A 22,689-nucleotide genomic window follows, 5' to 3' on the forward strand; every position below is an offset into this window, starting at 1 on the left:
GCAGTTTGACCATAAATCTAAACTGTTTTTTTCTCTGTATTTAACCCCTCCTATTAGGGAGCAGAGGGCTGCCATTGTGCGGCGCCCGGGGAGCAGGGTGGGGTTAAGGGTCTTGCTCAGGGACCCAGAGTGGCAGTTTGTGGGAGTGGTGCTTGAATTAAGAACCTCAGGACTCCAAGCACAATGCCTTAACCACTAGGCCACCGCTCCCCATTAAACTGGTTGTTTTATTAAAACACCTTTGTTTCTAGATGTTGGAGATCAGCCTGTTTTCCAGTGTAGTCCTGTTTCTCTGACTGTGACTAACTGGATGTGCTCTCTTCATCCTCTGACATGGGAGCTGGCTCGGAGCTCGTCTGCCTGGCTGTGTGTTTCCTGGACGGGGCCGCCTGTGGAGCTGGTTGACAGTTGCCTTTTGTATCTATGCTTCTTTTTCTATGTCTGCTTCTGTCTCCTTGAACCCCAGTGGGCCTCAGCAGATGGCCGCTCACACTGAGCCTGGTTCTGCTGGAGGTTTCTTCCTGTTCAAAGGGAGTTTTTCCTCTCTACTGTCGCTACAAGCATGCTTAGTGTGAGGGATTGCTGAAGAGTCAATGAGTCGATGCAATCAGCTGGTTTTCCTTAGATAGAAAACTTTGAATCAATCTGACTGGATGATTTGGTTGAACTGGATCTATAAAGTGACCTGAGATGACATGATGTGAATTGGAGCTATAGAAATAAACTGAATAGAATTAAATTATTACTTTGCTGTTTTTGGTTTATCAAGAAAAAAGTCCATTTAAGATTCTTAAGATATTTTCATGTCAAGTTTTATTTAATTTAAAATAGTCTTTAAATGTTTTTTTCCAGAATGACTTTAGCTAAATTTCTAAGCCATTCCTTTTTTTAATCTGATTATTAAATGATTATTGAATAAAATAATTTATTTATAATGAATGAATGGAAGAGTTATCTTATCAAGAAAATTGATTGTTTAATTAATGAGTATTTCATCTTTATTAATGATTAATTTAGTTGATTCAAAACAATTTTATAATTCAACAAAATGAAATAATTGTATTGTAGATATTTCCATTATTGTGACCCGTACGTCCAAACATCCAGGAAATAACACATCATCATCAGTCGAATCTAATTTAGCGCGATCTATTTAATTTAGTTCATTTAATCCACTGAGATTAATAAACTAATTCATTTTGTATATTTGCTTTCAGATTTACATTAGAAAAACGATCTTGAAATAAGTAAAATGTCTTAAATTAAGAGTATTTATCCTTAATTTGAGTTGTTAAATGAGATAGTTTGCCAATGGAGTGAGTATTTTTACTCTTAAAATAAGATAATTAGATAATATGCACTTGGTATAAGACAATGCAATTATGTTTTCTTATTTTAAGTGAAAATTGTCTTGTTCCATTGGCAAAATGTATCTTTTATCTCCTCAATCCAAGAACAAATGCACTTATTTTAAGAAAAAAATACTTATCTGGATTTAGATTTTTTCCAGTGTAAGCTTTAGTCAGTTCAGTTTAGTTCTTTCTAAAACATATTGAAAATTATAAACAAAATGAAATCCTGTTAACCTTTTATTTCCTGCACAGTCCCTCGCTGTGGGGTTTAATCTTTAATGTTCTCATCAGTGACCTCCAATCACCTCCAATCACCTCTAATCAGCTGCGGATCCTGTGAGGAATCGAGCGCCTGAATGCTGTGGTTCATATTTCTCTTCATTTCCCTCCCTGTTCTCATCCTAAAAGTCTTTTCAATGTTGTTCCAGGTCCTCTAACAGCATCGATCACCTGCACAGCAAGCGGGACTCGGCCTACTCCTCCTTCTCTACCAGTTCCAGTATTCCAGAGTACCTCGCCTCGGCGCCTTCGTTCAGTCCAGAGCGCTCCTATTCTCTGGAGACCGTCCCTCAGAGGGGAGGGGGGAGTGCAGAGATGCTGCAGGCTGACATGCGTTACGTCCGGACGGTTTATGACGCCCAGCAGGGTCTGTCTCAAGAGCATGAGCTGAACTCGTCCAGAAGATCGGGGCCAGGAAGGGATCCTCAAGGTCAGCTTCCTGCTGATCAACCAGCTGAGGGACGTTTTTCTTTAACTAATGGTGAATATTTGGCTGATGCTGTAGGTTCAGTTGGGGGGGTCTGCTACCGCGGTGCAAACGGCAGCAATGCCAGCAGCGGCGGCGGCGGCGTACCCGCTTCAAACCGACACAGTGTGGGACCCATATGGGGCCAAGCGGCCAGCCACAACTCCTACGAGAGCCTGAAGGGGGCCCCGGCTCCACCGAGGCGCAGCGACAGCTACGCCGCCATCAGGAACCACGAGAGGCCGAACTCCTGGTCCAGTCTGGACCACGGCCGCTTGCTGCGGTGGGTAGCTGTGGCAGCGACAAAATAAAAATCTAAAAAATGCTTTGAACCACTGAAGATTTATGAGCTGAACAATATGGAGCCATAAAGTTTGACCAAAACATTTTTTGTTAGACTCAGAATTTTTTTTTTACATTTTTCTTAGATTCAAGTTTTTTTCTGTTTCAGATTGTTGCTTTTTGAGGTGGAGGTGGGTTTAGATGACACGGGTGTGGAATGATGACTAAGAGCTTTGGTCCCTGAACAACAGTTCCCTGATGGTGTGTTCAGGAACCGTAGGAACTCAAATTTGTTTAAAAAGTCCTTGATATTTTATGTTTGTTTGATTGGTTTTGAAAAATAACGGATCTAAACTCCATGTCTTCTAAGTCCCAACCCTTTCAAAATGGAAAAAAAATATTTTAATGTTTTTAATCTTTTTTTTTTTAGTTTCAAAAACATTTTTAAACAACAAAAAATATTACCCCACTTTAAAAAAAAAATAAATGATGGCAATAAACTTTTGTTCAAAAGATGATGTGAAGGGTGAGGACTGTGTGAAGGAGATGAAACATGTAGATAATCTGATTTTATTCTCATGTTCCATGCAGGTCTCTGCAGAAAGGCTCCTGGCATCACTCTAGTGGTCAATTGGCCCCAGGTAACCACACACTGACCTTAGAGCAGGCCTGCTGAAAGTCGGCCCGCTGTCCTGCAGGTTTTAGAGGTTTCGCCGCTTCAGATTCTGGTGATTGCAGCTCAGCAACTTCCTGTTAATCGGCTTTCAATTAAATCAGTTGTGCTGAAGCAGCCAAACCTCTAATGCTACGTTCAGATCGCACACGATTTTAGCAGCAAAGAAGCTGCTGCTGCTTCATTTCTGATGCTTGTCCACATTAAGGTGATGCTTCTGCTGCTCCTGTGTTCGATGCCAGAGAGCAGCTTTGCTATATTAGCTGTGATCAGCGGGTAGAAAGTAGTTAGAATCTATGTTGAAGTGAGAAAGTCCTCCTGAAAACATGGTCTGTGCAGTCAGTTCATCCAGATTACCATCCTGCCTTCAAAGATTATTTCTCTGTGGGAGCCGCTCAGACCCCCACATACCGGCGCTGCGCTGTCACTGGGAATCCCCAGCAGCAGCTGCCTCAGGCCCGCTCGCCTCTCCAGGGTTTTCCCCTCCTGTTGGTGGCGGCTGGAAGTAGATGTTAGCGTTTTTCAGGTCTGTGCTACAAACTGCAGGCAGCAGGATAATAAAAGCCAACATATTCTGCCGGCAGGTTCCTACATTTGAAGTTAATTTAGGCGTTAATAAACTGTTTCAGAGGAGTGATCATAGCGCTCTGCATCAGCAGTGCTGCGTCTGACTCCCTGCCAGCTCCCAGATCAGCTTCTCTCATTAGTTCATGCGGCGCGTCCAGCAGCTATAGCTCAATATTTTCAACTCCAGCAGCTGCTACTTCTGAAGCGCATCACGCCTCAGATGCTCAGAAGCTCATGGCGTGCTTCTCCTGCTGCTCCAGACGCTGCAGGACCTTTTGATGCGCATCAACCGTAGACTTTAGGTGTGAACGTAGCATCATACGTGCAGGATAGTGGCCCTTGAGGGCCGACTTTGGGCAAGCCTGCTCTAGAGTAAAGGGAATTAAGTTCCTGCAGTCTCCTATGGAGGGTTTGGTCAGCAGTTTTCTAGGCTTTCTATATGTCTCACAGAATAAATCACTAATCTGAGGAAACATAGATATATGTCTTTCCAAAGTTCAACCCAAAAGAGATGCATGGGACAAAGACAGTAATGGACTGTCCCCTGGGGTCTCCACATATTGGGTCATAAACTTTTCATAGATGATCAGAAATCCTGGAGAGCTACAGATTAAAAAGACTTTCATAGAAAAGAAGAAGGAAATCCTGTTCAGATGAGAAATTTACCCAACAAACGCTGATGTCTCACCTTTTTTACAGCAAAAGGATCATATGGCGCTGAAGGGCAGCTCCACACTGTGATGGAGAAGAGTCCAGAGAGCAGCCCCACCATAAAGCCCAGACAGGGAGGAGGGTTCTCCCAGCCCCCGTCCCCAACCGAGCCCCTACCCTCCTCCCCGCCAAGCCGCCTTATTCTTCCTGCCAGCGTATACCCAGTTCCCCAGCCTGAGCCACAGTACGCCCAGATACCAAGCTCTGGTCCAGGTCCTTCTGGGGTCTATGTAGCCCTGCCCAAGGAGAGTGGCCGGCAGCAGGGAGTCAGGAGCGAGGGGGTGAGGGATGAACCAGCATCAGCTGCAGAAAATGGCCACCAAAGTATAACTTCTTCAGCCTGTTCCCACTCCTCCTATTCCGGACCCAGCTCTTCACAGCTCAGGTCTCGGGTTCCAGAGGCAGACAGGTGAGCTTTGGATTTAGTTACTCCCTAAATCAGAGAAGAGGCAGTCTTATTTATTATTTGCAGGTTGAAGAGTTGTTGTTTTCTTGTTCTTTCTGCTCATTTTAACTAAATCTGGTCCCTTTAGTTGGCACCAGCAGCCGGAGTCCGACAGCGACGCCCAGAGGCCGTATGCAAAACCTACTGGAGGTGGATCCGAGGGTCCGACTCGACCCCAAAAACCTTCCAGAAACTATGGACCACTCAGCCAGAACTTCCAGGAATCACTTTTAAGCCAGGAAGACCAACAAGAACAGAACCATGAACTCAGGATTAGTCCAGTCCACTCAGTCCCAGATCTTAGAACCTTACCCTGCCAGGAGAGGAGTGACTCAAGAGACAAGACCCGGTACGTACGGGATCCTCCTGCTGCTTCATTCACAGCCTCCTTTCACTTAATCTTTCATGATGATGTTGTGCTTCTTTTCACTCAGACCAAGAGACCAGTCTGGTGTTCATTCAGAACCACCCGAATCTTCAAGGGTTGCCCAGGGCCAGGTGCCCCCTACCACCGGTCCTGGCTCAGCAGCTTCTCAGCACCAGCACTGGAAGCACAGAGACTCAGACTTTGAGCATCCTCTGACCCGCCTGGAGATTGCTCTCGCTGAGGTCCAACGCTGCGCCAGCCCCAACAGTCATGGCAGCAATGGCACCAACAGCCCAGCCCGCAGTCTCTCCGTTCTGGAAAAAATCAGTCACTTTGAGCGTCGGAAAGAGGGGGGGAAACAACGGAGCCACAGCAGCAACTCCTATAGCAAAGCTCTACATATAGGAGTGAGTCTTCTCACCGAAATCAAGATTTCATGCAACCTCAACTTAAATACATCAGATTTCTAAAGCAATTTTTACAAATCTGCTACTTTATGTTTATGATTTGTATTCAGATGACTGAAAAAGGTCGAAGTTCCCCCTGTGGAGCAGAGGACATCAGAAATATGCTGGAGAGGAGCACGAAAGGGACCAAAACCCACAGGACGATGAGTTACCGAGGAGCCAGCAATGAATTCATGAGGAACAGGTTGGAAAGTCTAAATGGAAACAAGAGAATGTTCAACTGAAAAAGCCGTAGCTCAGACTCTACAGGCCTCAGTTAGCGGGTCCAAGGCTAAGGTCCGCCACAGGACTAGTAACAAACTGAACAAGTATTGTTGGTTGGGAAGGGTTGAGAGAGAAAGCCTATTTTCTCAAAATGAGAAGTTCAAGTACCTTGGATTTCCTTTAAGGAATGAGGGAATCATGGAGTGGAAGATCGACTGGTGGCAAACCACCAATGGCAGACTGGTGCAGCTGAGCCAAAAGGGAAAGTTTTCGGTCTATATTCCTACCCTCAATTATGGCCATGAAATTAGGACCATGGTTGAAAGGACAAGATCCTGGATACGAGTGGCTGAAATGAGCTTCCGCCGTAGGGTGGCTAGTCACTCCCTCAGAGGTAGGATGAAGAGCTTGGCCATCTGAGAGAGGCTTGGAGTGGAGCCGCTGTTCTGTCAGATCAACATACGCTGTCAGATCGGCATACGATTAGTTTTTATCTAACTTGAATGAATTCAGTCACAATATAAACCACATGCAATGTTTTCTATGATTTCAAACATGATAACCTAATCGAACCAAATTTAAATTCCCTGCACATGTTTTTTTTATACTACTTAAATAACTAAAATTCAACGTGGGAATAATTCTCTGTTGCACATGTGTATTAGAACAACGTATGCCGATCTGACAGCTTATGCTGTTCTGACAGAACACCGCTTCTCCAGTTCAAAATGAGTCAGCAGAGGTGGCTCGGACATCTTTTTCCGATGCCCCCTGAATGCCTCCCTTAGGAGATGCTTCCAGGTACAGTCCACCTAGAGGAGGCCCAGGGGATGACCCTGGACTCTCTACAGGGACTATGTCTCCTGGCTAGCCTCGGGTTTCCCCCAGCAAACCTGTAGGAGGTTTCAAAGGAGAGGGAAGTCTGGGATTCTCTGCCTAGACTGCTGCCCCCACAACCTGGTCCCGGATAGGTGGAAGATGGAAAAACATGAGTGCTAGTCTCATTTCTCTTTAAGGAATAGCAGCATGACTTACAGTTGGTTTGCAGCATAACGTCTGAACCAAGTATGAGATTTTAGAAGCACTGTACTTTTGACAAATGCATCCGCTTGGATAGGGTACCTTGCAGTTGTCGACGTGATCCCAAACTCTTTTGTGCTCCAAAGTTTCCTAAAGTCATAGGTAGGCATCAAAGGAACTTGGATTCAAAGGCAGCATTAGATTTTATACAGAATGCCTAAAAATGAAAGAAACACAGCATTGCAGTGGTCTAGTCAAAGTTCAGGCATCCGCCCTCAACCCGATTGAAAAGGCTGTGTTGGGAGATGTGCAAAGATAAAATGTATGCATGCCTCCATCTACTGAAGCAGCCCTGAAAAGAAGAGCAGTGTTGAATTTGCTCACAACAACATGAAGAGTTGGTCGAATCAATCAGGAAATGTCTGGTCTGAGCCACTGCTTCTGAGACGGTTCTATGGGGTATTAGAATATGGATTGTTCTTTCTTTCCACAGATTTTTCTGGCTCTTGATTCTGGTGTTTATCTCATATTATACTTTCCTAATCCTAAAAGCATTTCTGCTTTCCTGGATTTATTCTGACTATGGCCAGAGTTGCATATGCAAAGTTGAACTTCCTGCTGTTTGTCTTTCAGGACTCCAGCTGATCCTCTTTCAGCCCTGCAGAGAAGCCGCAGCAGCTTTCAGCTGGATGGCTCAAAGGAAGGAGAAGTCAACAAGAACTCCCATTGGCAGCAGGAACTCCAGGAGGTACCGGATCCCCTGCAGGACACATCCTCTAGCAGGTGAGAAAGCTAACAAGGTTCAGAGTCCTCCAACATGAGTATGTTCTTGACCTGATGTTGGGTATTTCTACAAGCAGGTCTTGCAAGGATTCTGTGAGAGCTACCCAGTGCACTTCCTCCAGACAGAGAGACCTAAGCTCCTCAAGTGGTCCTCAGCCTTTCCCCGTTCCTGCTAGGTACAACTCGCTGGAGAAAAAAGGTCCAAAAACCAAGCCCAAACCCCAGAGCATTGCCATTACCCATCACCCACAAGTCACTTCCCCCCATACGCCGAAGAAGAGGCATGTGGTCAGCCCAGACAATGGAGCCCAGAGCCCGCCACCCCTCCCCAGCGTTCCACCCGTTGGACCTCCTCCTTTGACAAGGATTTGTGGCCGCAAACGTCTGACAGCGGACAAGAAGAAACGCTCCTACTCAGAACCTGAGAATATGAATGAAGTTGGAGTTTTGGATCCAGAAACGACTGCCCTCTTCCGACGCGGAGGAGGTAAAAGGATCTCAGTAGTGTCTAAAAACAGTTGTTCACCTGGTCATTGTCTAATGTCTTCTGGTTCTTCAGAAACTAGTGTTGCAGACCGTCGTAAGATGTTTGAACTTGCAGCAAGTCATGTTGGTACTGGAGCTGTGTCGAGGTCTGATCTACGGCAAGTTCGCCAAGACGCTCTGATGGAGTACGTGAAGAGGAAGCGAGGAGTCAGGAGAGAAGAGGGGGGGCACAGGAGTGGACCAAGGCCACGCAGTGCGTTTTTCCAGCCTGAGCAGGGCTTCCACACAGGTCAGTGAAGATCCGGGTCCTGTTTGGTTTGTCATGGTGATCAGCGCCATGTTGCTGTGTCCCTGTTCCAAAACAACTGAATGTCGTGAAGTTTTTCTGCTAATGACACATATCTGTCTTCTCCTGTTCCATAGACGCGTACAGCCTCTCCTCCAGCTCCAGCCTTCTCTCCGTCCAGGACATCGGCCAAGATCAGGGCATCCTTTCTGAAGAGAACTCCCTCTGCTCCACCCTTACTCTTGGATCTGACCTGAGGAGCCTTCAATCAAACCTTTTCTATCCAGGCAGGGTGACGACTCCCAGACCTCCAGCTCAACCGATTCCTGGGTAAACAACCTCAGACACCTGCTTTACTGCCTGGTTTTAGACGCTACCAAGTGGAGTTCAGTGGATAGCATTGCCAGCAGATTGTTTTTGATGGTTGTGGATCTTTTCCTGCTCTTCCTACATTCCTGCATTCTCTCAGTTCTCATTCCAGCTCCAGTCTTGATCTCCATTCCCAAATCATCCAAGATCTGAAACCTGAAGAAGGAATAAACAATTACAGTCGGTCTTCAAGGAAAGATTTGCACCGAGGCCAAGAAAGGCAAAACGCTGAACCACAACAAAAGCCTGGACTCTCTCCGAAACTCAACGAGGCTTTGCAGAGGGCCGGGTCAGGTCGCAGGTCTGGGAGGTCGGCCTCGGCTGAGGATCTCCTGGAGCGTTTGGAGAAGCAACACTCACCCAAACACGCTCGCTCTCGCTCGTCTCCAACCACAGAGAAACCTGACCAGGTAATCTTAAGATAAGCTTACAAGCTTTTACAAATTACTGTACCGGGAGAGGCCCCATGCTAAGAAGGGAGTCACACTGACAGAACATTTTGTGTGTCAGAACTTATTTTCAGGAGATGTCAAGATGTTTGGTGTCTCCTTCTCTGAATCTGGACGCTGTGCTCTGGCTGCAGACAGGTAGGACGCATCTTCATTCATAGAACATTCAAACAGACCATCCACAGGTCTCTCTTGGTTTTATTTAAATGTAAGTCTCCCCAAAATGATCTTTCCTTGCATTGAAACTATATAAATGGTGTCTATATAGTATCTATATATACTTTTTTACTTTAAGTGTTTTAATATGTGTCTGATAGTCACCTTAGTCCTGCCCTTTTTCAATTGTTGCACGCAGCTACATCTTAGACTGTACCACGAAACCGCAGGGTTTAAACGTTCACAGCTCACCATGTTTGTTCTCTCACTGTGCGACACGACGCTCTGATGCGCTCTACCTGCTCACACTGTGAGAGAGCAGAACGTTAGAGATTGAACTAACAGATTCTGCAGAGTGGGAGAATAGAGATAGAATGAAGCAGAATGATGAAAAAGGGGTCCCTATGTCCTCCAGCAGTCTAAGCCTATAGCAGCAGAACTATAGAGATAGCTCAGGATAACCTGAGCCACTCTAACTAGAAGCTTTATCAAAAACAATTAAAACGAAAGTTACTACCGTAACTACGGTTCTATGAATCCCGGATGACCGCCAGAGGCGGTGCTTCAAGCACTGAATGATCATTCATGCGCATGCGCAGGTCGAGTATTAATGACAACAAAGTCAGCTGTGACCTGCCGGGGACCCACGTGACTCTATATAGTCACGTGGCACCCGGCAATCAATCCCTCAATCTTCTCGCGAAAGCAGAGATTCCGAGGGACCAAGCACTCTGGCGGTCATCCGGGATTCATAGAACCGTAGTTACGGTAGTAACTTTCGTTCTATTTCATCCCTACTGACCGCCAGAGGCAGTGCTTCAAGCACTGGATGACTCATATCAACAAGGTCACGAGGAATCAGCAACATTCAAGGAACAACGACTACACCACCCACCTAATGTGATGTAGAGGCATGCTGCTCGAGGATTCCCTGAAGCGGATGGGGCGCAGCCACATTCACCCTGTAGAACCGAGTAAAGGTACTAGGTGATTTCCAGGAGGCCGCACGGCATATAACATCCAATGGCACCCCAGTCATAGCAGCAAACGATGTCGACATGCCCCTTGTAGAGTGGCATTTCACTCCCGCCGGCAGTGGCCGGTCCTGCAAGGCATAAGCCTTGGAGATCAAATCCACAACCCAGTGTGCAAGTCGCTGCTTAGAAAGTGCCTGACCCTTCCGTGAGCCAGCGTAGCAAACAAAAAGGCTATTTGTCTTTCGGAAGGATGCCGTGGCATTGATGTATGTCTCAAGGGCACGAACAGGACACAGTGGTTCAGAGGGACTTCCGGAGTCAAACCGGGCAAGATGGAGAGGCTGGGTGCTGCCTGCTGGCAGTGATACCTTGGGAATAAATGCTACGTCAGCCCACAGTGTAACGCCTGAGCCATCAGGATTCCACCGGCAGCAGGGTTCGGCTATCGAGAGAGCCTGTAACTCCCCTACACGTTTTGCGGAAACCATAGCTAAAAGGAACGCAGTCTTCAGTGAGAGCCATTTGAGGTCCGCCGACGCCAGGGGCTCAAAAGGGAGGGACCGAAGAGCCTCAAGCACAAGAGAAAGGTCCCACGCCGGTGCCACAGGGCGGTTGGGTGGGTGCAAACGCCGAGCACCTCTTAAAAACAGTACAACATCCTTGTCTCGGCCCACAGAACAACCATTCAGCCCAACATGCCAACAGGAAATGGCAGCCACATACACCTTTAAGGTAGATGGAGACCGTCCTTGATCCAGCAATGCCTGCAGGAAGGTCAGTATGTCAGAAACTGAACACTGCACCGGGTCCTGCCCTCTATCACGGCACCAGGTCGCAAAGACCGTCCACTTGTTAGCATAGACAGCTCGTGTGGACGGCGCCCATGCATTAGCCATTGTATGCCCTATGGACCCAGTGTATCTTGAGAAGGTGGACCCCGGCCTTGCAGGGGCCAAATCCAGAGCTGGAGCCGGTCCGGTTCGGGGTGCAAGATCTGACCCCCCATCTGGGAAAGAAGATCTCTCCTGGAGGGGAGACGCATTGGCGAGCCGGAGCTGAGCTCGCACAGTAGAGGAAACCAAGTCCTCGCTGGCCAGTAGGGGGCCACCAGCAGGACCCTGTGCCCCTCCTGACGTACCCTGAGGAGAGTCTGAAAAAGTAGGCTGAATGGCAGAAAGGCATAAAGGAGGGTCCGGGGCCAGTCGTGTGCCAGAGCATCGTGGCCCAGAGGGCTGCTGTTGTCCAACGAGAACCAAAGGGGACAGTGAAATGCATCCCTTGAGGCAAAGAGGTCCACGTCCGCCCTGCCAAAGACCTTCCAGATGCAGTCCACCACCTCTTGGTGAAGCTTCCACTCCCCTGGAAGCGGCTTCTGACGGGATAGAAAATCTGCTGGCACGTTCTCCGGCCCTGGGATGTAGGCTGCTCTGAGGCTGGCTATGCGTGGAGCTGCCCAGGTCAGAAGCCGTCGAGTCAAGCACAACAGTTTCCTTGACCTCGTTCCCCCTTGGTGGTTGATGTGAAAGACCACTGTGGTGTTGTCTGACCTCACCAGCACGTGCTTCCCCCGCAAGCCTGGAAGAAAGCTCTGAAGAGCCAGAAGTACAGCCTGTAACTCCAGGACATTGATGTGTTCCCTGCCCTGCCGCTGGGACCATGTCCCCTGTGCCATTTGACCCCGCCAGGTTGCACCCCAGCCCGTGGAGGATGCATCTGTAAACACAACTTCCCGACGACACGGGAGGGAACCGAGCGGGAGGGAACCTCACCCTCCATTGGGACAGAGACTGAAGACACTGAGGCCCCACCCGAAGTCTTCGGAGACGATGAGTGTTCCGTGTGGGATCCAGATTCAAGCTGTTCAACCACATCTGGAGGGGCCGCAATGACAGCAGCCCCAAGGGCACTACGGCGGACGCAGCTGTAAGCATGCCCAAGAGTCGAAGATACCGTACAAGAGGCAGCACCATGCCGCGCCTGAATTCCGGGAGCACGCTCAATATACTGTCCATCCGCTGGGGTGACGGGCAAGCAGTCATTGAGATGGAATCCATGGCAATGCCCAGGAAGACAGTCTCCTGTGAGGGAGTCAGACTGCTCTTCTCCATGTTCACCTGCAAGCCCAAGCATCCCACATGATGGAGCACTAACCGAGTATCTCGAACCGCCTGGTCCCATGTCGCAGCACAAATGAGCCAGTCGTCCAGATATGGGAGGATCCTCAATCCCTGTGCCTGCAGAGGAGAGAGGGCCGCTGCAACACATCGGGTGAACACCCTGGGGGACAGTGAAAGTCCGAACGGGAGGACCCTGAACTGGAAATGCCTCCCTTGAAAAGCAAAACGAAGAAACCGCCAATGGGGCGGAGCGATCGGAACGTGAAAATAAGCATCCCTGAGATCTATGGAAGTGAACCAATCGCCCGGGGAAATCGCCTGCAACACTTCCTTGGTGGTCAGCATATGAAAGGGCATGGCCTTCAAGTACACATTCAGGCCTCTAAGGTCCAAGACTGGACGCAGGCCCCCGGTCTTCTTCGGAACCAGAAAATAGGTGGAATAAAAGCCCCCTGGATCCACCAGGGGGTCCACAGGCACTATAGCACCCTTGGCCAGCAAGGTGCAGATTTCTTGGTTCAGTGCCTGTGCCTTCACCGGGTCGTGGATCACAGTCATCCTGACCCGACCAGGGATAGGTGGCCGGCGGCGGAATTGAAGACGGTACCCCCGGGACAGGGTGGACAACACCCACAAGTCCGGGCAGCCCAGAAGCTGAGCTGTCCCGGGGAAAAATAACCGACCGCTGGCCCTAAGGCATCATCTGCGGATCCCCCGGCCCTTCGAAGGCCCGGGAGGACGCCGGCCAGACTGCGCGGCTCGAAAGGGATGAAAGGACCTTGTCCCAGCCTGGTCTCGAGCTCTGTTCCTCCGATCTAGAGCAGGTCTCTGGACCGATAACAGACCCTGGGGCTCAGTGGGAGAAGGAGAAGGCACCAAGGACCTCCGTGAAGGACCCGCAGCTGCCCAGGTGCTTACTGGCTGGCGATCACGTCTGTGAAGCCCTGCCAGCTGTTGCCTCGTTCTAGAGGCCTGAGCCATACGGTCCAAGGCGTCCAGTGCCACAGAACCAAAAAGCTCCCCCGGGACCACAGGCAGGGCCCGGAGGGTCCTCCTACAAGGCTCAGTTAGTGGTGACTGCGCCAACCAGACCTGGCGGCGAGCATGAACCAGTGTGGAGAGTGTGCGTCCAAGTTCCCTCGTCATAAGAGCAAAGGCCTGCAGAGATACATCAACCAGGCCTTGCGTGGCATGATCCAGCGGAACAGATTCCAAGGAGGAAGACAGGGCCAGCATAAGATGGGAGAGAGAGTTCCCAATCCGGCCCATGCGGGCCCCAGAGTCATAGGCCTTGCAGAGAAGGTCGTCGGTAATACGGCACTGAGGACGCGGACAACGGGCATTGGGCCGCAAGGCCTCATCAGGCGGGATTATAAGAGAGGCAATGCCCGGTTCCACCGCTAGCATCTGCCCCAAGCCAACCTTGGGTGCCTCCTGCATAGCTGCCAGGACCCTGCCATCCGTCGTCAGACGTGAAAACGCCTTGGTGTCTGACCAGCAAGCATGCAGTTCCCGCACATACTCCACCGAGGGAGGAACCACAAAGGCAGTCTCTGACCTACTGCGCCTAAAGAAGGCGCTGGAAGCCGCAGGCTGGGCCTGAGGAACACTAATTTGTAAACGGGCAAGAGCCGTTCGAATAGCGGATGTCACAGACTCCCCCGTATCCTCCTGGGAGGCAATGGAGTCCGACCCAGAGGCCCCGGAGCCCAGCTCCGGAAGGTCCTCACAGAAATGGGTGCCAGAGGCCGCCACAGAAACAGCATCGTCGTCATCGACTGACGTTTCATCCTGCTCGGTTGGGAGAGCCGTGCCACGATCACCAGCAGTCTGAAAGGACTGGAGGAGGGCTTTCATTTGGGCCAGCTCAGTAGTGAGATGATCCACTCTCGTGGACAACCTCCCTGCATCGGTCCGTCTAGCACGCTTTGTCGGTACCGAAGGTGCAGCCACAGTAGATCGTTTGCACACCGCTTTCTCCATCGGCAAACGAGCACGCGGCGAAGCGCCCGCCCAGTGGATGCACTGGAGCAGCCAACCGATCCAGTCTGACCGACCGGGGCATGACGCGACAGTTGGGGCAAGCGTCATCTGACAGCGCCTCCCGGAGATGTTCCACACCGAGGCAGGAGGGACACAAGTCATGCCCGTCATCGGGCTGAAGTGGAGCCAGACAGGTCGAGCAACATAAATTATCCAGCATCATACTGCTGAAAGGCGTGATCAGCCCGCTACCAAGGACGAGTCAACACGAGCAGGAAACGCTACTGGCGACTCCGTTGTAGGAAAACCCCCGTAGAGGTCCCAAACTCAGCGTGAGCAGAAACGCCACTAGCAAATCGATTATTAACTAAAGATGAACTCAGCACGAGCAGAGACGCCACTGGTGAGTTTAGGCAAACAAACTATAGAAGAACCCAACGCGAGCAGAAACGCTACTGGTGGGCTTAGGCAAACAAACTGAAAACAACTCAGCGCGAGCAGAAACGCCACTGGTGAGTGTAGATAAACAAACTATAGAAGAACCCAACGCGAGCAGAAACGCTACTGGTGGGCTTAGGCAAACAAACTGAAAACAACTCAGCGCGAGCAGAAACGCCACTGGTGAGTGTAGATAAACATAGAAGAACCCAACGCGAGCAGAAACGCTACTGGTGGGCCTAGGCAAACAAACTGAAAACAACTCAGCGCGAGCAGAAACGCTACCGTGAGTCAAAAGAGCCACAAAATTAACGTGGCAAATCAAAGCGAACAGTAAACTACTGCTGAGAAAAGAACGAAAACTTACCAGTCACCGCAGATCTGGTAAGGTGAAAGCAGCTTGTGCAGCCCCTGGAGGGCGAGACTTACCCGCAGCTCCGACCAAACCCGGTCACGGGGCTACCAGCAACAAGCAGCCAGGAAACTAGTGGTATACACAGAAGCAAGCAGCTTCACACGACCACACTCCTGTACTCAACACACCTGCGTGCGAGAAGAACAAAAGGGATTGATTGCCGGGTGCCACGTGACTATATAGAGTCACGTGGCACCCGGCAGGTCACAGCTGACTTTGTTGTCATTAATACTTGACCTGCGCATGCGCATGAATGATCAATCAGTGCTTGAAGCACCGCCTCTGGCGGTCAGTAGGGATGAAATAGAACTTACTATTGTCCAATGTAGAACTTACAGGTTACCTAAAGTGTACTTAATGGGGTATCCAAGGGATACCTGAAGAATAATTACTGCAAACGGTCAGGATCCTTTCGGGTTCTAATGGGTCACATAGAAGTTTCTTATCTTACCAGCAGAGTTCTTAGTAAACAGGTGACCATCTATGACCTTATTACTCATAGGGGACCTATGGTGAAAACAAAATATATGACATGTATGTTTTTGATAAAACTAAGCTAGCTTTAGCAATTATATGTTAGCATCAATCTTTATGGCTTATATCTTTATTCTGTAATATCTTTGATTATATAATCAATGAATAAAAGTCATTGAAAGCAGATATCATAGTTGTTTGTTACATAATAAAGATATTCATCATTTTAAATATTGAAAAACACTTGATTAAATACTGTTAAAAGCTGGAAGATATATGAAACTTATTATGCTAACTGGTCCAAACTGATACTGCGATGGACTGGCGACCTGTCCAGGGTGGACCCCGCCTCTCGCCCGTAGACACCAGCACCCCTCGCCACCCCAGTAGGGATTTAAGCGTGTAAGACAATGGATGGATGGTCCAAACTAATACTCTGTCAGCAACACCAGAAGTACATGTTATACCTCTTTGTAAGCATCCTGTAGGAATATAAGATCTGCTCTGAAGATGATGATGGTTTGCTGTCTGTGTTCAACAACATAAACCAACAACATAAATGTTTGGACGTGTCAGAGTCACAGAGGAGTAATATTTATGTATAAAAGGGACAAAAACACAGTGAAAAAAAAAATAAATAAATGAGGAATTAATGTTGGAGTCATTGAGAAGAGATATAATGAGAGTGAAAACCAAAGAGGGAGGAAAGGGTGGCAGGAAACAAAAGGATAGATACAATCTAAACTTTGCTTCTATTCTGTTACATGTAGCTCTATTTTTATCCACCTGGTTCTGAATTAGAAGTTTGCATTTTAAACCCACAGCAAATTGATTTCTCCAATTTCTTCAAAAATATGTGGGTGAGGTGTTCCTTAGGGATGAGTGCTGGCCACCCTTCTTATTACGTGCTTTATGTTGCCCAGCTTTATGTTTCCCAGCTAACAGACTAAAATGTTGCTGGAAAATTAAGTTCAGGGAGAAGAGAACACACCTAATAGAAGATTAATGAATAGATGCAGATTGAAACTCTTTATTTATTTCCATTATTTACCATTTTCCATATGGTTAAACATTTAGGGGTCAAAGAGCTACAGAGAATGGAGGAATTTTTGTTTTCATTTGAAAGACAAGAATACATGATTAATGTTGTCTAAACGGTGGAGAACAGGGGGAGCTGGAGTTAGAATAACATTACCCAAGATAAAAAAGAGAATCAAATGAAGGACAGGAAGTTAAGAGAACATTTTAAAAAGATGCACAGAAGCTATTTGCATTTTTAATATCACCTCTGATTGTAAACATTTTAGTTGATTCTTGTAGGCCTGCTATATCATTTACACATAAGGTCTAATTAACATTAAAATGTTTTTATTTCTTTGTCTGTCAGACCTGTGGACATCCACGCATCAGAGAGCCTTAATCCTCCTCAGTCCTCCGAGCACAGGGACAGCGATCTCCAGCCTGCAGCGTCTTCTCCAGGTGAGTTGGTTAATGCACTCAGAAATCTAACAGTATTAAATAATTTCCCTCCAAACTGAGGCTGGGATCTTTTCTCTCCTCTGCTTCCAGACGTCTCTCACCCTCCCGTCAGTCGCAGGGAGCGACAGAGGAACACGGAACGTCTCAAAGCCTACAGCACCTCCACCTTAGCAGCCTCTGTCGGCCTCCCCTGCCCCTTCTCTCCTGCTGAACGTCAGCAGGAAGGTGGCGCTGCTGAGTGGAGAGCTGCTGAGAGGCTAAGCCAGGCCAACCTGGACTCCATTTCTTTCCCGGAGGTCCAGCCGACCAGTGATGGAGAACGAGGGAAAAACGCTGCTGGTGGAAACGGAGACAGACCGACGAGACACAGTCTGAGCGACGGCAGAATGTTAGACGAAGCGTCGAGGGACGGACACCGAGGCAGGGCCCTCAGTTTGGACTTGATAGGAAGTACTGCTGAAAACAGCAAACCAGTCTCACCAGTCACATCGGCCCCACCACCATACACCAGTGGGAGCCCCACACCCTCCCATCAGGTAGCCCATCCACACCTGTCCTCCCTGAGGATCTCTGAATCCAGCCTCCTCGGATACTTTGAGCAGCAGGAGCTGCAGACGTCAACGGGAAACCTTCAGGGGGAGTTTGATGAGGTCTTCCTCCAAAATCCTTCACCTCCTCCTCCCCCTCCTCTAACGCCACCCTTCAGGGACATGGACATCATGGAGGACTTTCCTCCTCCCCCACCTCCTCCAGCTGAGATGGAACCTGAACATCAGCCGTTACAGAGGTTTGTTCCCAAACATCCAGATTAACCGTTTAACCTTCTGCCCACTAACTGTCCCTCTGCTCTTCAAAGCTCTGACCCAGAGGCCGTGAACATCTCTGAACCGGCCCTGAGGTCCTTGGCTCAGTCCCCTCCTCCCTCAAAGCCGCAGCCGTCCAGCTCCGTCGGTACGTCCACCGACGCCGAGGACGTCTTCGTCTTTGAGTACGACCCGCTGCCCAAGAGGGAGAAGACAGCAGAAGAGCTGAGAGTGGAGGCGCTGGCTCGTCAGCTGGTCTGTAGTTTGACTCCTGGTAGCTTTTATAGAGCGCAAAAAAATAACTAAAACTAAATGGATGGTATTAGATCAGATTCTCTGATGGATGATCTTTTTTTAGTTCAGTTTTGTTGTTTTTTAAATGTTCTTCTGAAAAAAAAAAAGTGGATTTCACTTCAAACTGAGCAGAATGTGATTTATTGCTGCTTAAATCTGCTTAATGTTTGTTTTTTTGCTCTGTGTTCTGGTGTTTAGGTGTTGCAGGAGCGCTCTCTGGCGCCCCTGCTGGACACCTGGGGGGGTGAGAGCACTATGAAGCTGATGGAGGAGATCTTTTCCAACAGCAGCCCGACTGCTGGAGCCCAGGAGGAGCAGAAAGGCGGTTCATCCCGGAGTGAAAGGTGCTTCAGACCTTACAATAATACGAGTTCCAGGTGAAACTGCTGTTTTTGATTTAATCCTTTAGATCCAGCCGGAATACATGACGTGAGTCGAGGAATATTTCAGGATTATTCTGGTTCTGTCTGGATTTTTCGGTTTGCTAATCCTGCAGAGTTGAAAAAATCCTACAAATGTTTGCAGCTTAGAAGCCAGTGACCCTTTAAGGCTGGTTTATGCTCAGAAACCAGGTCGTCTGCATGTGTTGCCGTTAACGCAGATATGCCTCGCCCCTTCCGTAGACACTCTGCTGCACCCGTCACTACCCGATCCGTCCTATAAGCACGATCCGTCCTGCGCATGCGTTATCAGCTTATTTACGTATCCAGATATACATTCGGGTCGCCCTCAATTTTATTTTGTTAAAAAGACCTAAATGACGTTTTTCCCTCCATAAAAATTATACTATAAACTATAACGTCTTAAAGGTTAATAATGTATTTCCTGAGAAAATAAAGGCCTTAAAATCCTTTCTGTTTTATCACTCTGTGCCCGATCAGTACAGGAAATGGGATCCGACGCTACGTCCTGGAGCTAACTCTATCAGCTTCCGATTTAAACATAAATCTAGTTTTTTTGAGTAGACAGGACAGGAGGCCTCTGATTGGTCAAATTGGGGTGCAAATGTCTTTTGATTTCACACCAAATTCAGAAGGTTCGGCAAAGAATGGCAAACATACACAATGCTAACACCAAAAACATGGAGAGTAAAAATGCAGCAAGTACAGGTGCTGGTCATAAAATTAGAATATCATGAAAAAGTAGATTGATTTCAGTAATTCCATTTAAAAAGTGAAACTTGTATATTATATTCATACATTACATACAAACTCATATATTTCAGATGTTTATTTTGTTTAATTTTGATGATTACAAATGACAACAAATGAAAATCTCAAATTCATCATATCAGAAAATTAGAATATTACTGAAGACCAATAAAAACAAAGGATTTATAGAAATGTTGGCCAACTGAAAAGTATGAACATGAAAAGTATGAGCATGTACAGCACTCAGTATTTAGTTGGGCCTCCTTTGGCCTGTATTACTGCAGCAATGCGGCGTGGCATGGAGTCGATCAGTCTGTGGCACTGCTCAGGTGTTATGATAGCCCAGGTTGCTCTAATAGTGGCTTTTAGCTCTTCTGAATTGTTGGGTCTGGTGTATTGCATCTTCTTCTTCACAATACCCCATAGATTTTCTATGGGGTTAAGGTCAGGAGAGTTTGCTGGCCAATTAAGAACAGGGATACCATGGTCCTTCAACCAGGTACTGGTAGCTTTGGCACTGTGTGCAGGTGCCAAGTCCTGTTGGAAAATGAAATCTGCATCTCCAAAAAGTTGGTCAGCTGCAGGAAGCATGAAGTGCTCTAAAACTTCCTGGTATGTGGCTGCGTTGACCCTGGACCTCAGAAAACACAATGGACCAACACCAGCAGATGACATGGCACCCCAAACCATCACTGACTGTGGAAACTTTACACTGGACTTCAAGCAATGTGGATGAAGTGCCTCTCTTCTTTTCCTCCAGACTCTGGGACCTTGATTTCCAAAGGAAATGCAAAATTTACTTTCATCAGAGAACATGACTTTGGACCACTCACCAGCAGTCCAGTCCTGTTTCTCTTTAGCCCAGGCAAGACGCTTCTGACGCTGTCTGTGGTTCAAGAGTGGCTTGACACAAGGAATGCGACAGCAGAAACCCATGTCTTTCATACGTCTGTGTGTGGTGGTTCTTGAAGCACTCACTCCAGCTGCAGTCCACTCTTTGTGAATCTCCCCCACATTTTTGAATGGGTTTTGTTTCACAATCCTCTCCAGGGTGCGGTTATCTCTCTTGCTTGTACACTTTTTTCGACCACATCTTTTCCTTCCCTTCGCCTCTCTATTAATGTGCTTGGACACTGAGCTCTGTGAACAGCCAGCCTCTTTAGCGATGACCTTTTGTGTCTTGCCCTCCTTGTGCAAGGTGTCGATGGTCGTCTTTTGGACAACTGTCAAGTCAGCAGTCTTCCCCATGATTGTGTAGCCTATAGAACTAGACTGAAAGACCATTTAAAGGCTTTTGCAGGTGGTTTGAGTTAATTAGCTGATTAGAGTGTGGCACCAGGGGCCATCAATTTTGAACCTTTTCACAATATTCTAATTTTCTGATATGATGAATTTGAGATTTTCATTTGTTGTCATTTGTAATCATCAAAATTAAACAAAATAAACATCTGAAATATATGAGTTTGTATGTAATGTATGAATATAATATACAAGTTTCACTTTTTAAATGGAATTACTGAAATCAATCTACTTTTTCATGATATTCTAATTTTATGACCAGCACCTGTAGTTAAAACAACTTTCTAATGAAAATACTCCAGACCACTAGGGGGCGATGATTATCCGCTTATATGGGACCAGAACATAGACAATACTACGACTTTTACCTTTTAAAAAGCTTTGTTTTTGCTACTTTTTGCTTTGCATGTGTTTTCTGTATTAACAACATTTATGTATTTGCAGCTCAGTTTTACATGATTGCAGCATTTTTTCTATACTTTGTTCTTTGTGTGTTGGTCTCAATTTTGTGCTTTGACTAATTTTAGGGGTTTACACATTTACAAATGAGGATTTAACAGAACCTTCAAAATAAGAGCGTAAACATTTAAAGCAATACTTTTAGCCCAGACTTTCAAAATGAAGGTCTTTAAACTGGGAGTTCTTTCAAAAGAAAGCTGAAGGATATAAAAAAAAAAGTGATTTAAACATAAAAACCAGAGTCTTTAACGTGAAGCTTTAAATGAAAGTGAATATTTATTATTCCAAATTGATCTTAGACTTCAGACAGTTTTTTTTCTGGACAGATACTAAGATTATTTCCCAGTCTTGGGTTTGATTGCTCCTTAAGCAGGTTTTAATCAGGACGACGTTTGTTAGTGTTCAGGTAGAAGCTGCAGCTGTGTCAGTTTTCTGTGTCAGACAGAAGGTCACAATCAGCATGTTTATACCTGCTGAGGTCGACAGCAGGCTGAGCTTTAAGCAGCCGAAGATCAGGGAGAAACCTTGAAGAAAAAGCCTTTATCACTCAGATTGTGTTCGCTGACAAACTCCTTATCGCTGCTGACGGAGCGGAGGAAGACCTCTGAAAAGAAAGCGACATGCTGAGCATGTTTCTAATGAACTGGATGTTCATTAGATACATGTTTCTAATTAGAAAACATGTTTCTAATGAACTCGATGTTCATTAGAAACATGTTTCTAATTAGAAAACAGGTTTCTAATGAACTCGATGTTCATTAGAAACATGTTTCTAATTAGAAAACAGGTTTCTAATGAACTCGATGTTCAGTGAAAGAACAACATTTCAATACCGGAAGTCAACACTTTAGCTTGAGGGGATGTAAAGCCTTCAGAACTCGCTGTCAGCTGGAGCGATGAGGTAACCTGGAGGTCACAGAGTGTTTTTCTTGGCTGACTGTCAGAGCCAGTCTGAGGTGGCATCTTCAGGAAAGACTGGAGAGACCAGACTAACCTGATCACTGCTTCACAGCAGCCAGATTTCAGCCTCCAAACGTTTCCTCAGCCTTCCCTCAAATGTCCTCACGCTCAAAAACACACTTTGACCTGAAAGTGACAGTAAAATGGAGACAATCTGACAAAGAAAAGCTCAGGAGAACCTGGTGGCCTTCTGCTGTTGGTCAACACTGACATCTAGTGGTCAGCTGCTGTAACTGCTAACATTTGGTCCATTTATATTCATAAATAAGTCAATACACTGAGCAAATAAATGTTTTTATTCATTCAATTTAAAAAGACTAAGTAAATAAATAAAGAAAACATTTAAAAGTAAATGTTAGTCATTCATCAAATAAAGTAATGTAATGATTTTTTGTACTTTAGTCACACCCAGATGTTTCAGACCAAACTAATTTGCATGTAAGACAAACAAGTTAAACATATTTCTGTGTTTTAAATG

General features: G+C 47.0%; 1 protein-coding gene and 1 long non-coding RNA gene across 4 annotated transcripts in view; one reads left to right on the plus strand and one right to left on the minus strand.

The window, feature by feature from the left end:
* shroom3 (shroom family member 3) overlaps nucleotides 1-22,689 on the plus strand; it is a 92,186-nt gene that overhangs the window by 62,666 nt on the left and 6,831 nt on the right. For all 3 annotated transcript variants that reach the window (XM_038287141.1, XM_038287143.1, XM_038287144.1), the window contains 17 exons: nucleotides 1,781-2,061; nucleotides 2,137-2,380; nucleotides 2,971-3,020; nucleotides 4,319-4,739; nucleotides 4,864-5,124; nucleotides 5,210-5,549; nucleotides 5,660-5,793; nucleotides 7,467-7,616; nucleotides 7,694-8,103; nucleotides 8,176-8,391; nucleotides 8,526-8,718; nucleotides 8,858-9,167; nucleotides 9,268-9,344; nucleotides 17,154-17,245; nucleotides 17,336-18,032; nucleotides 18,102-18,303; nucleotides 18,541-18,686. In XM_038287141.1, coding sequence (XP_038143069.1) covers nucleotides 1,781-2,061; nucleotides 2,137-2,380; nucleotides 2,971-3,020; nucleotides 4,319-4,739; nucleotides 4,864-5,124; nucleotides 5,210-5,549; nucleotides 5,660-5,793; nucleotides 7,467-7,616; nucleotides 7,694-8,103; nucleotides 8,176-8,391; nucleotides 8,526-8,718; nucleotides 8,858-9,167; nucleotides 9,268-9,344; nucleotides 17,154-17,245; nucleotides 17,336-18,032; nucleotides 18,102-18,303; nucleotides 18,541-18,686 — 4,224 coding nt within the window. The remainder of the gene's footprint in view (nucleotides 1-1,780; nucleotides 2,062-2,136; nucleotides 2,381-2,970; nucleotides 3,021-4,318; nucleotides 4,740-4,863; nucleotides 5,125-5,209; nucleotides 5,550-5,659; nucleotides 5,794-7,466; nucleotides 7,617-7,693; nucleotides 8,104-8,175; nucleotides 8,392-8,525; nucleotides 8,719-8,857; nucleotides 9,168-9,267; nucleotides 9,345-17,153; nucleotides 17,246-17,335; nucleotides 18,033-18,101; nucleotides 18,304-18,540; nucleotides 18,687-22,689) is intronic.
* LOC119784883 lies at nucleotides 21,541-22,339 on the minus strand. The gene is made up of 3 exons (XR_005280994.1): nucleotides 22,246-22,339; nucleotides 22,085-22,157; nucleotides 21,541-21,855 (listed from the first exon to the last, which is right to left on the minus strand). It is a non-coding gene; the product is annotated as an uncharacterized LOC119784883 (long non-coding RNA).

The sequence above is a fragment of the Cyprinodon tularosa genome, unplaced genomic scaffold (assembly GCF_016077235.1).
Source record: "Cyprinodon tularosa strain WSP-4 unplaced genomic scaffold, ASM1607723v1 ctg236, whole genome shotgun sequence".
NCBI lineage: Eukaryota > Metazoa > Chordata > Actinopteri > Cyprinodontiformes > Cyprinodontidae > Cyprinodon > Cyprinodon tularosa.